Here is a 13,751-nt window from a genome sequence, read left to right on the forward strand (position 1 = left end):
CTGTGAGGACTTAATGGATTAATACACAGGAAGCACTCAGGAAGTGCACATACAACACATACCAAACACTCAATAAGTGGCAGTTCTATAACATTATATGAAGGGCAGTAAATTTTAATGTCTCACTTTAAATATTATAAACTACTAATGTACTATCAAATGATGAACTCTGAGAAGGATAAGCTCAAAGAAAATGGATACAACACCAAAACTAGGTCTGTATTTTCCTGTTTCATAGGAAAAAGCACAAGTGTGCCCTAGCCAGGCAGCTCAGTTGGTTAGAGCTTTGTCTGGATACACCAAGGTTGCAGGTTTGATCCCCAGTCAGGACACATACAAGAAGCAACCAATGAATGCATAAATAAGCGGAACAAATCAATGTTTCTCTCTCTCTCTCTCCCTCCCAACCCTTTCCCCCCTCTCCCCCTGCTACCTCTCTCAAATCAATAAATAAAATTTAAAAAAAGGAAAAGAAAAAAGCACAAGTGACTTAACCATCACCTGCATTTCAGCCTCTCTCCCACGTTACCCAGGCCTAAGCAGACAACCCAACCTATAATTACTCTGTCTCCTGGTTTAATATTCAACTCTGCCCTTCAGAAGATAAGCTCCATGAGAGCAGACACCTCATCAGTGCCTAGTATAGTTCCTGGCTCATAGTAGGTGCTCAATTAATAATTGAAGGACTGACCCATAGAAAGATGGTGCAGCCCTAACCTGCTCAGAAAATCATTAGGACAGATAAACCAAGGGGCACATGGCGGGTGGGGTGGAATTGGTGACCAGAAGTTCTTTCTAATTCTGGGATTATATGATTATCGAGTTAATGATTGTCCTTTATGTACTTATCACCATAGCATAGAAAAAAAAATTTAAGAAAAAACCCTGGCAGCCAGAGCCCCTGAATCTCCTGTTTTAAACCTTGAAATTCCACTGAGTTAAAGAGGAAATGCCTTCCAAGGACATGTTTTCCATGTTGAGTAGGGCCCCAGACAGACCAGAAGCACTGGCTGGAAGGCTGCACAAGGCAAGCACACTGGAGCCCGGCCTGGCTTGCTTCTTGTCCAGAGCTGGGAAGAGTGCCCTTCACAGAGGGAAGAGCCCAACACACCTTCGACCTTTAGTTAAGGTGTAGGAAGGGACACTCTTACCCCACCCCCAATGAACTGGGTTTCCAGGCACGATATCTCTGAAGGGAGTCAGGAACCCCACCCCAGGCCCAGACTAGAAGCATCTTGGAAAAGCCTGAAATCACTGCCTCTTCTCTGATAACTGTGTTCTTTCCCATCTACTCCCCCTGTATCTGTAGAGGGCAGCATGGGAGGGAGTAAGAAAGGGCAACTCTGAGGTTTGGTGGGGAGGGAAACCTCAAAGGAGCCACTGAAAGCTGGGCCGGGCAACAGCGGGAACCGGTCCAGGCCCACGGGGTATGGGGGCTTCCCATGGACCCACCAGGAGCCCAGGAGCCAGGTTAGAACAGGCACCTACAGAACGCACACCCAACCTGCCTTGGAGGTGCTTCAAGCACAGACACACAGTCTTCTGGTGCTCGTTCCCGGACCATCTCCCCTGCTCTGAACGCAGAATCCATTCAGCAGCCACATGGAGGGACCGTGAGGTCAGCCTTTGTGGCACTGAGGGTCGCCCATTTCCAAGAGTCCCACACTCCCTGGTTTCTTGTACAGCTCACAAGACAGAGCAGGGGTTCAAGGAACTCTTGCATGTGGAAGAAACATTAAGGCTCTGGTATCAGCAATCCTCCCTTCAGCTAAAAGAATGGGAAAAGAAACTCACCCCCCAGCTCAACAAAGAGCTGGGACCTTTGGCTAATAAAAGGCAATTTCAAATCTCCTATCAGCTCATTTATTATCCCTACACCACACCTCTAAAGGGGCCATAGCTATGATGACCCAAAAGGCATAGGGTGAACCCATGTCTGTGATGAGCTGGGTTATCTGAGTGGGTCGGGGGACAGGTGGAGGACTGGCTCAAATATTAACTTCTCTGGGCAATAGAGATATGGTAGCCCGCTTTCTAGAGCCAAACTCAGCTCCATAAACCCTGTAAAGCACCAGCATCACCCCTCCCCTCCTAATCAGATCAGGCCTGAGGGTCAAGGGTCATGCTGTTTTCTAGGAGCTCCCACGGTTACAGACCAGAGGCCTCAGGAAACAGCAGGGGTGGGGGAAGAAAACATCAGCGATAAGCAGAAAGAGGTTCAAGCTGTAGCCGAACGGAGAGTAAAGGGAGAGGTGGTGAAGCTTTGGGGACAAGTGTTCTTACCTGCAAGCTTCAAATGCCAGTCCACCACTGAGACCCAAACTACATTCCGAGTCAGACCCGCTTTCCGTGTGTTTTCCGAAGCCGTTGGTTACGCCTGCCAAGGACACACAGAGTGAGCCCGAGTGCAGCACCCCTCCCCTCCCGCCCCCGCCCCTCGCTGCAGCATGGCCACCACAGGAGGGCGCAGCGAGGAGGGGTGGAGAATGCTGTGCCCACCCCTGTGGAAAATGGTCTTGGGTGGTAGAATCTGATATAGATTTGGGAGAAATGTTGGCGGGGACAATGAGCAGACACTGCGTTTGCTTTCCCTTCCTCTGGTTTTACTGTAAGGAAAACACAGCTCACTCCAGTTATTGTCATCTGGCTACAAAGGGAAACACCAAGACTTCCCCACCCCGGCTGGCTTACAAGTCCCTGGATCTGCTTCTCATTTCAAGCCTCGATTATCAGGGAGTCTCCTCTGCCTCTTGGGGAGCCCGCCCGCCTGGCCTCTTCAGATAAACACTCACACATCCTATCCATCACACACTGGCAACAGCTAGCTTCATTCTTTTGGGATGGTGTCAGGGAGGTTGGGCAGGATAAGGGCTGTGTAACCACGCCTGGAGATATCCAGCAGGGCCTGTCAGACTTGAGGATGGGGGACTTTTCCGCAGAACTGAAGCAGACCAGCCCTTCCTGGGACAGGGAGTCAGCATTCCCTGGGTTCTAGACTGGGCTCTCAAGTACAGGCCCCCTTTCTTCTTTAAGCCTTGGCCTCCCCTTCTGTCGAGATAATACGTTCTCATTCACGGAGGATGCTATTAAGTATGAATGAGAGGAGGTCTGTTTACAGCAGGCAGCCCTTTGGAGGCAGATGAAGACTACCTGCTCATCTCAGGGACATGACTCTCATTGGCTGTGAAGCTTCAACTCTCCTCTGTCCCCCCCAATTCTTAACCACAATCCAGAGTGCTGCAAGTCAGAGCGCTAAGTCAAGAGCTCTAAGTCGCCCTGGCCAGAAAACTGTGAGGCAAGTCACACCTGGCAGAGCAGGTGTCTGAGCCAAGATATCTGGACACTGACCTAGCTCTGCCTCTAACACTGTGACCTCAATTTAAGTCACTAAGCCAGCTGTGCTACTTAGGTGCCTCATCTGTAAAGGACCAACACCTGTTTTCATGAGGGTCAAAGAAGGGTGTGCAGAAGCATTCCTGAGCACAGGGCAGCCGCTCTAGAGAACAGACTAGCGGTATCCCCAAGCCGGGGGCCCTCTCGGCTTGGGTGAGCCTGATGCCCGCTTCCCAGTAGCAGGCCTTGTCATTTTCAGAGCAGTGTTCTCAGTGTCGCTTGGCTGTGCCTGACGTGGCTGAGAGGATGACAGCGATAACTGCTACCATCTACTGCTACATGCCAAGTGCCTCATACAGACTATTTCCCATCCTTAGAGCCCTAGTGACACTAGCCCCCAGTTAGAAATAAGGAAACAGCCCGTTCAATTTGCCCCAGCTAATTACTTTGATGCACAGCTGGTAAGAAGACGGAATTTGAACGCAGGTCTGCCTAACTGCAGGCCTCAAGCTCTTGACTATACCAACCTACGCCCCTAATACAGAGAAGCTTGGGCCAGATGGGAAGGGAAGGTATTACCGGTAACAAAGTGATAGGAAGGAAGAGAGAAAAGCAGAAAAAGCATGTGCTGGCCATACATCCCAAAGCCACCACATAAAAGGACATGAGAGGGACATGAGGAGCAACAACCAAGAGCAGGCCCCTCCCCACACAGCAAGCTGGCCTTCCATATCCCACCGAGACTCAACTACTCTGTCTGCCAGTGTGGGCCCTGCACATTCCTGCCCACCTCACCATCCAGCCTTGGCTCCCGACTCTCCAAACTGTCCCTCTCAGAGACTGTCCTTGTTTCCACACACACCTGGGCCTGACCCCTCCGTCCCGTCCACTCCTTTCCATTCTGCCCTCAGCCCTTAGGGACAACTCAGGCATCAACTCTTCATGCAACTTTCCCTACTCCTCCAGTTCATGGTCCCTGAACACCTCCAGCAGGGCTACCTGTCACCTGACATACAACCACCTACTGTCCAGCACTGTGGCACCTCTGCACCCAAGAGCCTCCCCACTAGCCTGTGAACCCTCCTGCAGCTGGAACTAGCCTAATTACCTGCCCCTCCCCGAGGCCAGCTGGTGCTGGACACGTAGTAAGGATTCTTTAGTGACTGAGCCCCCATTACCCACTTCTGAGACGCATTTCTACCATCCCTGGCTCACTCTCCTACAGCCACATTGGTTCCCTCGCTGTTCCTCAGACGTGCAGGCACGTTCCCACACAGGGCCTGTGCACCTGCTAGTCTATCTCTGTCTTTTTGGAATGTTCTTCTCCCAGATTCCAAACAGCTCACACCTTCAACTCCTTCAGATCTTTAGTCAAATGTCACCTCCTCGAAAGGCCTCTCCTGGCCACTAATACCACCCCAGCATCCCTAATGCCCCTTCCCTGTTAGCTTTTTCTCCAAACTTCTAATATAAGATACAACCCACTCACTTGCCTTTAATATATCTTCCCTCCAAGGGAGGAGACTTTTGCCCCAGTACCTAGAACAGGGGTCCTCAAACTTTTTAAACAGGGGGCCAGTTCACTGTCCCTCAGACCGTTGGAGGGCCGGACTATAGTTTAAAAAAAACTATGAACAAATCCCTATGCACACTGCACATATCTTATTTTGAAGTAAAAAAACAAAACAGCAAAAACACCCGCATGTGGCCCGCGGGCCGTAGTTTGAGGACGCCTGACCTAGAAAAATGCCTGATATAAATGTCTGATGAATGAATGAACTAAAATGAAGACAGGACCTATTTTACCAAGTACAACTTTGCATCCCCATCAGGGCCAAAGAGAGCCCCAGACATAGGCTAGCCCTCTCAAAATACTTGCTCAAAGCCTATTTCCCCAGGCCTCTACTCATCATGTGCCAGGCCCAACTGTGAACCGGAGAGCCCTCACTGCTACTACTGGCATCCACAGGAGCTATTAGGGAGCTGGACGACTGGGGGAGGTGCTGGCTGGCAAGGCAAAGCAGAGAAGCAGGGGAAAAGTAGCGAGAGAAGTCACAGGCAGATCACCTGCTTCTTCCTCCTGCTGGGAGGACCTCTCCCCGTCACTCTCACTACAGCTCCTGCTCCTTGGCCGCTTCCGGGAGTGCTGCTCATCCTCAATGCTGCCAGGAGAGGCAGGAGAGCCCGCTGCACCATGGTCCTCGCCGTTCTCCAGGGCCCCATCTGGGCTCCTCTGCAGCTTAACCCCATTCTTGGCCTTCTTAAAGAGGACTGAGGTGCGGCGGCCCACACTACTGAGCGGGGCACCGTCAGGGTCATCGGAGGCCATGAGGGTCAGTCTGTTGATGCCACCGTCACTGAGCAGGTGTTGAAATGGCTCGTTCCCTAGCTGCAGAGGTGATTTTCGCAAAAGCTCATCTTCTTCCACCTTTCTGGGTTTTAGGAATCGGCTTGGAGGTTTGTTGTCACTGATGGGTTTTAGAGTGGGGGGATCTGGAGGGGATTCTTGCTCAGACAAGGAAGGTGCAGGCCCCGTGGGCTCCAGGGTTGGTGGGGGAGGCAGTTTGGAGTCATCTGTTAGAGAAAAAGAGAACCTGCTTGAACATTTTAGAAAAAGTCTGCCCCTATGAGCCAGCTAATGACACTGATAACCAGGAACCAAAGGCACTAGCTGTTACAGGCTTGAGAAGCATCCCAGGTCTCAGTCTGAGGTGAAGAGAAGGTAGGACTAAGTTTTCTCAACACTAGTAGTCCTCAACCCTGGCCATGAATTAGGATCACCTAGGAAGTTTCTTAAAAATTTCAATGCCCAAGTCCTATTCCAGACCACTGAAACCAGACCTCTAAAGATGAGGCATTCCTTTTTAAGCTTACCAGCGGAGTCTGATGAGGTGCGGGTTACACACCATTGCTCCACACCTGAGAAAGCCAACGGCTGCCTGTTTCATCACTAATTAGGTGAGTCTCAGCTGCACAAATTAGGAGTCTACAGTTCTCATTAGACTCAAATGTTTTCCCATCTTTCACTGTATTTTGGTTCATATCACCCAATGAAGGATATAGGACAAGCAGAAAGAATAAGTTTATAGATACGGAAAAATGAGGCCAAGTAAGTTAAATCGGGGATTCCCAAACATGTCTGTTCACCTACCACCTTGAAACTTTTATTTTTTAAGAATTTTTATGTTGATTTTTAGAGAGAAAGGGAGAAGGAGGGAAGAAGGGAGAGAGGGAGAGAGGGAGAGTTGGAGAGGGAAAGAGGGAGAGAGGTAGAGAGGGAGAGAGGGAGAGAGAGAAAGAGAGAAAGAGAGAGAGAGAGAAGGGGGGAGAGAGAAAGATTGATTTGTTGTTCTACTTATTTATGCATTCGTTGGTTGATTCTTGTATGTGCCTTGACCAGGGGTCAAACCCACAATCTTGGTTTGCACTCTAACTAACTGAGCTACCTGGCCATGGCCGAAACTTTTAAAAACTGAGATTCCAAACCAAAGCCAAGACTGCCCTAATCTGAATCTCTGGGAGGTGAACCCTGGGAATTTTGTTCGAAATCCTTCAGGGGTGGGAAACCTTTTCTCTGCCAAGGGCCATCTGGATATTTATAACATCATTCTGGGGCCATACAAATGATCACCTTAAAAATTGGCCTGCTATATTTGGTCAAACTGTAATTAACTTACCCCTAATGCCTTGGCAGGGCCAGACCAATGATTTCACGGGCCTTATATGGCCCACGGGCCGGACGTTTCCCACTCCTGCTCTAGGAGCTGCTGCAAGCTGGGCCACTGGGCATGACCCTATGCTGCCACAACCTGGGATGGGGATACTGCCATGGGGACACATGCTGGCTGCCACATGGGGAGTGAGGAAGAATCACAACAGACACAAAGCCCTTTTAAGCCAAATATGACCTCTCAGCCATGTCCCCATTCTTTGCCAATCTAAAATGGGCCATTCCCTGTAATTTGGCCCCCTTCCCTCTGGAAATAATTCTCAAACATTTTGAACTATGAAGATGACAGTCCCTCCCAAGCCATAGGCTCAGATCCAAGGATAGGTAGGAAGGAGACAATTCTGTCCCATGACACGGGAGAATGGGAAGCAGGTCAGGTTTCAAGGCCCGGAGTCTCTGAGAATCACTTCCCCAGCTGTGTTTGCAATCTGGCCTTTCTGCTTTGGGATGGGCCTATAGACTCGGCCAGCTAGGGTCAGAGCCATGAGGCAGCTTGAGAGCCCAGACTATCTTTAGGGTCTTTCTTTTCTATAGCCCCCCGCCCCCCACAACGTGAGCTGTTCTAAGAGCCTCTCTACATGATGGTATAGGTGAGCTGATATTTAACTGGTATGTGCAATATGACCATATCAGGTGCAAAATACTAAAATATTTCTTTACTGGTTAATAACAGCTGCTGAGCCCTAGCCTCTGAAACTCCCTGAACCTGCCCACAATCCAGCAACTAAATATCCACATCAGTGGCCACCAGGAGTTCATTCCAATATAACAATCAACACCTACTCTGACTGATAAACTTTGGTCTCTACTGATAGTTAAATATTTTGAATATCAACCCTGGGCATAAGCGGAAGTGTGACCCCTCCAAGGGCTTCTGCTTGTCCACAAAGATCAGACCTAAACTCAAGGAAGGACGCTTCTACTCAGGATTTCAGCTTAACCCTTGCTCCCTTCCCCTTCCCCAGCATCCTGCCTGTCCGTGACCGTCTCTCACCTCTGTCCCCATCGTCTTCTGGCTCCTCCTGCAGGGCCTGCTCCAGCGCAGCCACATCTCCCTGGGGCCCTGCGAGAAGCTCCTCATGGGACACAGTCTTGTTCAGTGAGGGTGGCTGTGGTGGCGGTGGCTGTGCCAGCTTCTGCCGAAGAGCATTGATCTCCCGGCGCAGCATGCGGACGCGGCGGGTCCGGGCCCCACTGGACCGCATGGCACTCACCAGGTCCAATTTCTCTAGCAGCTCCTTCAGCTGCACCTCCGTGGACAAATGGGCCCGGTTCTCTGGGATGAGGATGTTGTCCACTGTCGGGGAGAAGGGAAAAGCGAAGGGGCTGAAGGACCTGCCTAGCCCAGGGGAAGGGGAAGGGGAAAGGGCTGAATCCTTTGGATGCAAAATATTCTCCTGGAATGCCTGAGCCAGTGGCTTCTAGCAACATCACTGCGGGGCCTTGGCTCTGGCACCACAGCTGCCCACAGGGCAGCCACAAGGACAAGGTCAGAATCTGGGAAACATCTGCAGGAAGCATTCCACAGTCCCGATCATGGGCTCTCTGGAGCAGGCACGGGGCAGCTTGGCAGGTCCCTGGCCTGAGTGACTGTTTGGCTGCTGCCATTGAAAAGCAGAGAGCAGGGTCAGGCAGAGCGGGCTCCGAGGCAATTCCGTTCTCTGCACTCTCTGTATCCTCCACCTACACTCTCTGAATGAGCCAAACACACAGCCGCCTGCATTCACTACCCCTGCCCCGGTGCCACACAGAGGGTCCGGGAGAGGAAGACCCCAGTGATGCTTTAGCCTTCCAAACAGACCGCTAGTACCTGATTCCCCTTTCCTACATTCAGGAAGTGCTCAGTGAATTAGTTAAACTTTAATCCTCGGAACTATTCCAGCCACAAGCAGATATATTCCAGCCTGTGCCTACCCGCAGCATTGCTCCTGGAATCTACCCTACAGCCCCAAGGTCCACTCTGATCCCTGGCTTACTGGGCTGTCCCTGTGCCTCCTCCTAGCCCCTGTCCTCCCCACCCGTCCAGGCTTCTCACCGTCTTCCCAGGAGAAGCGATAAAAGTCCTCCAATTTGGGTGACTCGGGCAGGTGTGTGCCCCTCTCGGGGTCATAGCCGATGTTCTCTGCCTGCCTCCGGGCGTGCCGCAGGATGGCCCCTCCCAGGTCCCGCAGGCGGACAGCTGCTCGGTGGAAAATTGTGTCTTTAGCATTATACTTCATGCAGTTGGAAACTATAAGGTTAAAGTCCTCCTCAAACTCCTCCAAGGTGTGGTACAGATGGGATTCCAGCTTCCGCCTCATAGTAGAAAAATCCATTGGCTTGGATATGAATTCCAGGTAATCTGGAACCTAAACATATAAAACCTGTACAATTACAACAACCATTTACTAGCCAAACAGGCGCACCCTTCACCGGCACTCTAGCCTCCCCATCCCCTGGTTTGACCATTCTGGGCTCACTCAGAGCCCCAGGGCCCTGGCCCACCCTGGCTGGCTGACCCCTTACCATTGGCAGTCTACTGGCCTTGCCAGACACCCCCAGTTTTTGTACACTATGTCATTCAACCCCCTCCTGGCCTTTGCAGATAGTTCCCAGTTCTTGAGGGGCTCACTGTTCAGAAAGTGGGGTGGGGGAAACTTGCCTCACTCAGGTTGACGGGTTCGGCAAAGATGTGCGCGGGATCCTTCTCCTGCAGCAAGTCCAGTGTTGTCCTCAGCAAAACGTTGAATGGCATCAGCTCTAGCTCCATGGCAGCCTGCTGGACCTTGATCTGTGGGAGGGTGGGGAGAAATCAGGACACCCCTCCCCTTGAAGAGGCACTGAAATTTTTCTTTATAGCTTGACTTTCACCAATTGTGTATAACAAATTTTTACAGGCTATTAAGCTGACCATTTTATTAGGAGTGACCACCTAACCCACAGCCTAGAAATAAAGATATGAAGAGCTACCACTATATGGATGTTTCCTATGTAACAAGCACCATACCAAAATTTAAGAGTGATAATAATTATATAGTTGACCCTTGAATAACACAGCTTTGAACTGAGCAGCTCCATTTATACATGGATTTTTCAATAAGTATTGTTAACGTATGCTCTCTTCCTTATGATTTTAACATTTTCTTTCCTCTAGCTTATTTCATTGTAAGAATACAGTATATAATACATATAACATTCAAAGTATGTGTTAGTCAACTGTTAGCAGTAAAGCTTCTGGTTAACAGTAAGCTACTAGTAGTTAAGTTTTAGGGAAATCAAGTTATATGCAGATTTTAAACTACGCTGGGGGTCAGAGCCCCTAATGCTCACATTATTCAAGAGTCAACTATAATAATAATGACTTTTATAGTCTTTTCTAAGTGCCAAGCAACATTCTAAGCATTTTATATAAGTGAGTACATGAGGTAGGTACAGATGAGCTATCATACAAAGGAAATGGAGGCACAGAGAGTGACTGGCCCCAGGACACACAGCCGGTAAGGGGCAGAGCTGGGACTACAATCCCAGACAGCCTGGTTCTGCAGTGTGTGCTCTTGATGGCTATGCCACACTGCCTCTCTGCTCACATTACCTCAGTGAATCAACACAACAACCCTGAAGGAGAAACTTACCATCCCCATTTTATAAATATGGAATCTGAATCATCATTAACCCATGGCCACCTGGCTAAAGAGCAGGGTCTGACTTAGTCCCAGGGGCACAGTGATGATATAAAACGTGCCTTGGGCCAGAATTCCCACCTACTGTGCCGAGATATTGATCCCACTGGCCTCTGGAATGTCTGGGTAGAGCTGGGCTGACCTGGGCCTCCAGGCTCATCTCTTCGGGCAGCAAGCGGCTTCGCATATTTACAGTAGTATGCTTTACCCCGTTATATTCATGTGTGTCCTACTATGAAAAGGCTGGGAAGCCATGGATTAGACTGTGAAAAGTCCTGTCTCTTGGCTGCATTAAAACAGGCCTGCCTGCTTCCTTTCCCCTTTCATTTCTGTGAACCAGAGGCAGGGAAAAAAGCTCAGGTGCGAATCCAGGCCTGGGATGGCAAACAGTGTGAATCCAGGAGAAGGTCCTGAGATGTCCTCCATGCTAAGTATGGCAAGAGCTGCCAGGTCTCAGAGGTAAACTCAGGCTTTGCGCTGGGGCTTAACAGAAGTGGGAGTTTGGAGAAAGAGAGAAAGGAACATCTTTGACCCAGGCCTCTGAAGCATTCCAGTAACAGCTGCTATTCCTGGACGAGAGAACAGTTTTAGCTTATCCTTCATTGAATTAATAGTATTTATGCCCTAGCCAGTTTGGCTCAATGGATATAGCATCGGCCTGTGGACTAAAGGGTCCTGGGTTCAATTCAAGTCAAGGGCACATACCTTGGTTGCAGGCTCCTCCCCGGTTCAGGCCCTGGTCGGGGTGCATGCAGGAGGCAACCAATCGATGTGCTTCTCTCACATCAATGTTTCTATCTTTCCCTCTCTCTAAAAAAACAAAAAACAAAAATCAATGGAAAAATATCCTCAGCTGAGGATTAGAAAAAGAAAAAAAAAAGAAATTTATTTTTTTTAAAATAGTATTTGCTTTCATGGACTTATGAAGTAGGAGGTCACGGTTCGATTCCAGGTCAGGGCACATGCCTGGGTTATGGGCTCAATCCCCAGTGTTGGGCATGCAGGAGGCAGCCGATCAATGATTCTCTCTCATCACTGATGTTTCTATCTCTCTCTCCCTCCCTTGCTCTCTAAAATCAATAAGAATATTTTTTTAAAAAAATAGTATTTGCTTTCTGCCATGTGTAGAGAACTGCAGTAGTTACTTCAGGGAGGCAAAGAGTGTCAATAATGATGATAGAAGCTGTAGCCCCTCTACTATATGCCAGGCACTGTTCTATGCTCTTTGTATATACAAGTCATCTAATCCTCACAACAACCTCATGCGGTACGTTCTATTATTACTTCCATTTCACAGTTGAGGAAACTAAGGTATAAGGAGATTAAGCAACTTAATGTCACACAAGTAGTAAGTGGCAGAGCCAAGATTTAAACCCAGGCAGGATGGTGCCATAGTTCATATTTCTAACCCCTATGCCACACTACCTATCTCAACATTTCCCCATACTCAAAGGCTTAAAATATCTTTGAGTAGAGGTTGGGAAATTTAAATGACTTAAGACCAAAAGTGTTTAAGGGCCCAGTGAGGACCCTCAGAAGTTCCCAGGCCAGAGGTGATGGCCATCAGAATGGCCTGAGAAGCTTTTTATTTTTTTTTAAGTTTTTTTTTTTTAACTTATTTTTATTTATTTCAGAGAGGAAGAGAGAGGGAGAAATAGAAACATCAATGATGAGAGAGAACCATTGATCAGCTGCCTCCTGCACGCCCCTACTGAGGATTGAGCCCACAACCCGGGCATGTGCCCTTGACCGGAATCAAACCTGGGACCCTTCAGTCCACAGGTCGACGTTCTACCCACTGAACCAAACCAGCTAGGACAGCCTGAGAAGCTTTTTAAAATGCTCAAGGTCAGGCTCTCCCTAGAGTCCGAGTCAGAAACTCCAGGGACTGGCCCAGGCGTATGATATCGAGCTTATGCTTGAGGCCACCAGAAGCTGAATCCCCAGAGAGAAGCCATCAGCAGCACCACAGAGTAGGCAGGCCTTAGAGCCCATAATGCCGGGCAAGAAGGGGAGAAAGTTTACACCAGGTCTCCTGGTAACACACTAACTGGGAGAAAAAGTTCTTGAACGAGAGCCATGGGGCTCAGAGCTCCTCACCTGCTCCCGCTTGAGCTTCTCTCTTTTCCGAATCAGCTCGATGAGCAGCCGGGCTCGCTCCAAGTCGTGCCGCAGCTTCTGCCAGTATTTCAGCTCTTCCTTCACTGCGCTTGTTTTCTCGTCCTGCTCTCGCTGCAGGAGGGAAGGGAAGGGAAAGGAAGGAGCTAGGGGCCTCCTTGCTGCCCCAAGTCCTCTCCCCAGTCAAGCTTCATGGGGCCTTGGCAAGTAAGAGCCCCAACCCCTTCCTTGACCCACAGTCCCTCAAAGCCCCTCCACCCCCTCTCCACCCCATTCCTTCCTCCTGGGCTTTTCTGACCCTATAGCAATGTTTCTTCACTGCAGCACAATAACTGCCCGGGTGAGATCTGGGACCACTCCCCCTACCCTTGGGGACACCTGAGAGCACCTGTGCCCCTCAGGGCTGGAAAGAATTTCAGAAGGAAACTAATACACACCTCCGGATAGAATTTCACCCTACAGCTTCAACTTTGGGCTAGAAAACAAAGTGTTCTTACTATAAGCTTGTACTAACTGACTTTAAAACACCTCCAGCCCACCAAATACAGGATTACAGACCTAGAAGAGGTTACAGTGTAGTCGGGGGAAGTGTCAGGGTTTGATGCACAAGGGCACAGTAGCAAAAAGACAACAAAAACTGATCAGAAAGACTGAATATAAGATGCTGCGAGGATATAAAATAGAGAGGATCTGAGTGGGTTGGGGTTAGGTCAGGGACGGCTTCCTGGGGGAGGAATCTTACTAGGTTTTCACATGTGGATATGGATGCAGTAAGGAAGGCCTTTTTTTTTTTTTTTAACATATATATCTTTATTGATTTCAGAGAGGACGGGAGAGAGAGATAGAAACATCAATGAGAATCATTGCTCAGCTGCCTCCTGCGTATCTCCTACTGGGGATCATGCTTGCAA

The 13,751-nt window shown here is 49.4% G+C and overlaps 1 protein-coding gene across 3 annotated transcripts in view; it reads right to left on the reverse strand.

Moving 5' to 3' along the window:
- The window catches only part of BRPF3 (bromodomain and PHD finger containing 3), a 36,631-nt gene that overhangs the window by 12,549 nt on the left and 10,331 nt on the right, over positions 1-13,751 (reverse strand). For all 3 annotated transcript variants that reach the window (XM_079780384.1, XM_079780383.1, XM_079780385.1), the window contains exons 4-9: positions 12,823-12,954; positions 9,705-9,833; positions 9,099-9,411; positions 8,058-8,360; positions 5,401-5,907; positions 2,284-2,377 (exon numbers count right to left, since the gene is read on the reverse strand). In XM_079780384.1, the coding sequence (XP_079636510.1) occupies positions 2,284-2,377; positions 5,401-5,907; positions 8,058-8,360; positions 9,099-9,411; positions 9,705-9,833; positions 12,823-12,954 (1,478 nt within the window). The remainder of the gene's footprint in view (positions 1-2,283; positions 2,378-5,400; positions 5,908-8,057; positions 8,361-9,098; positions 9,412-9,704; positions 9,834-12,822; positions 12,955-13,751) is intronic.

Source organism: Cnephaeus nilssonii (assembly GCF_951640355.1).
Source record: "Cnephaeus nilssonii genome assembly, chromosome: 9".
In the NCBI taxonomy this organism is placed as follows: domain Eukaryota; kingdom Metazoa; phylum Chordata; class Mammalia; order Chiroptera; family Vespertilionidae; genus Cnephaeus; species Cnephaeus nilssonii.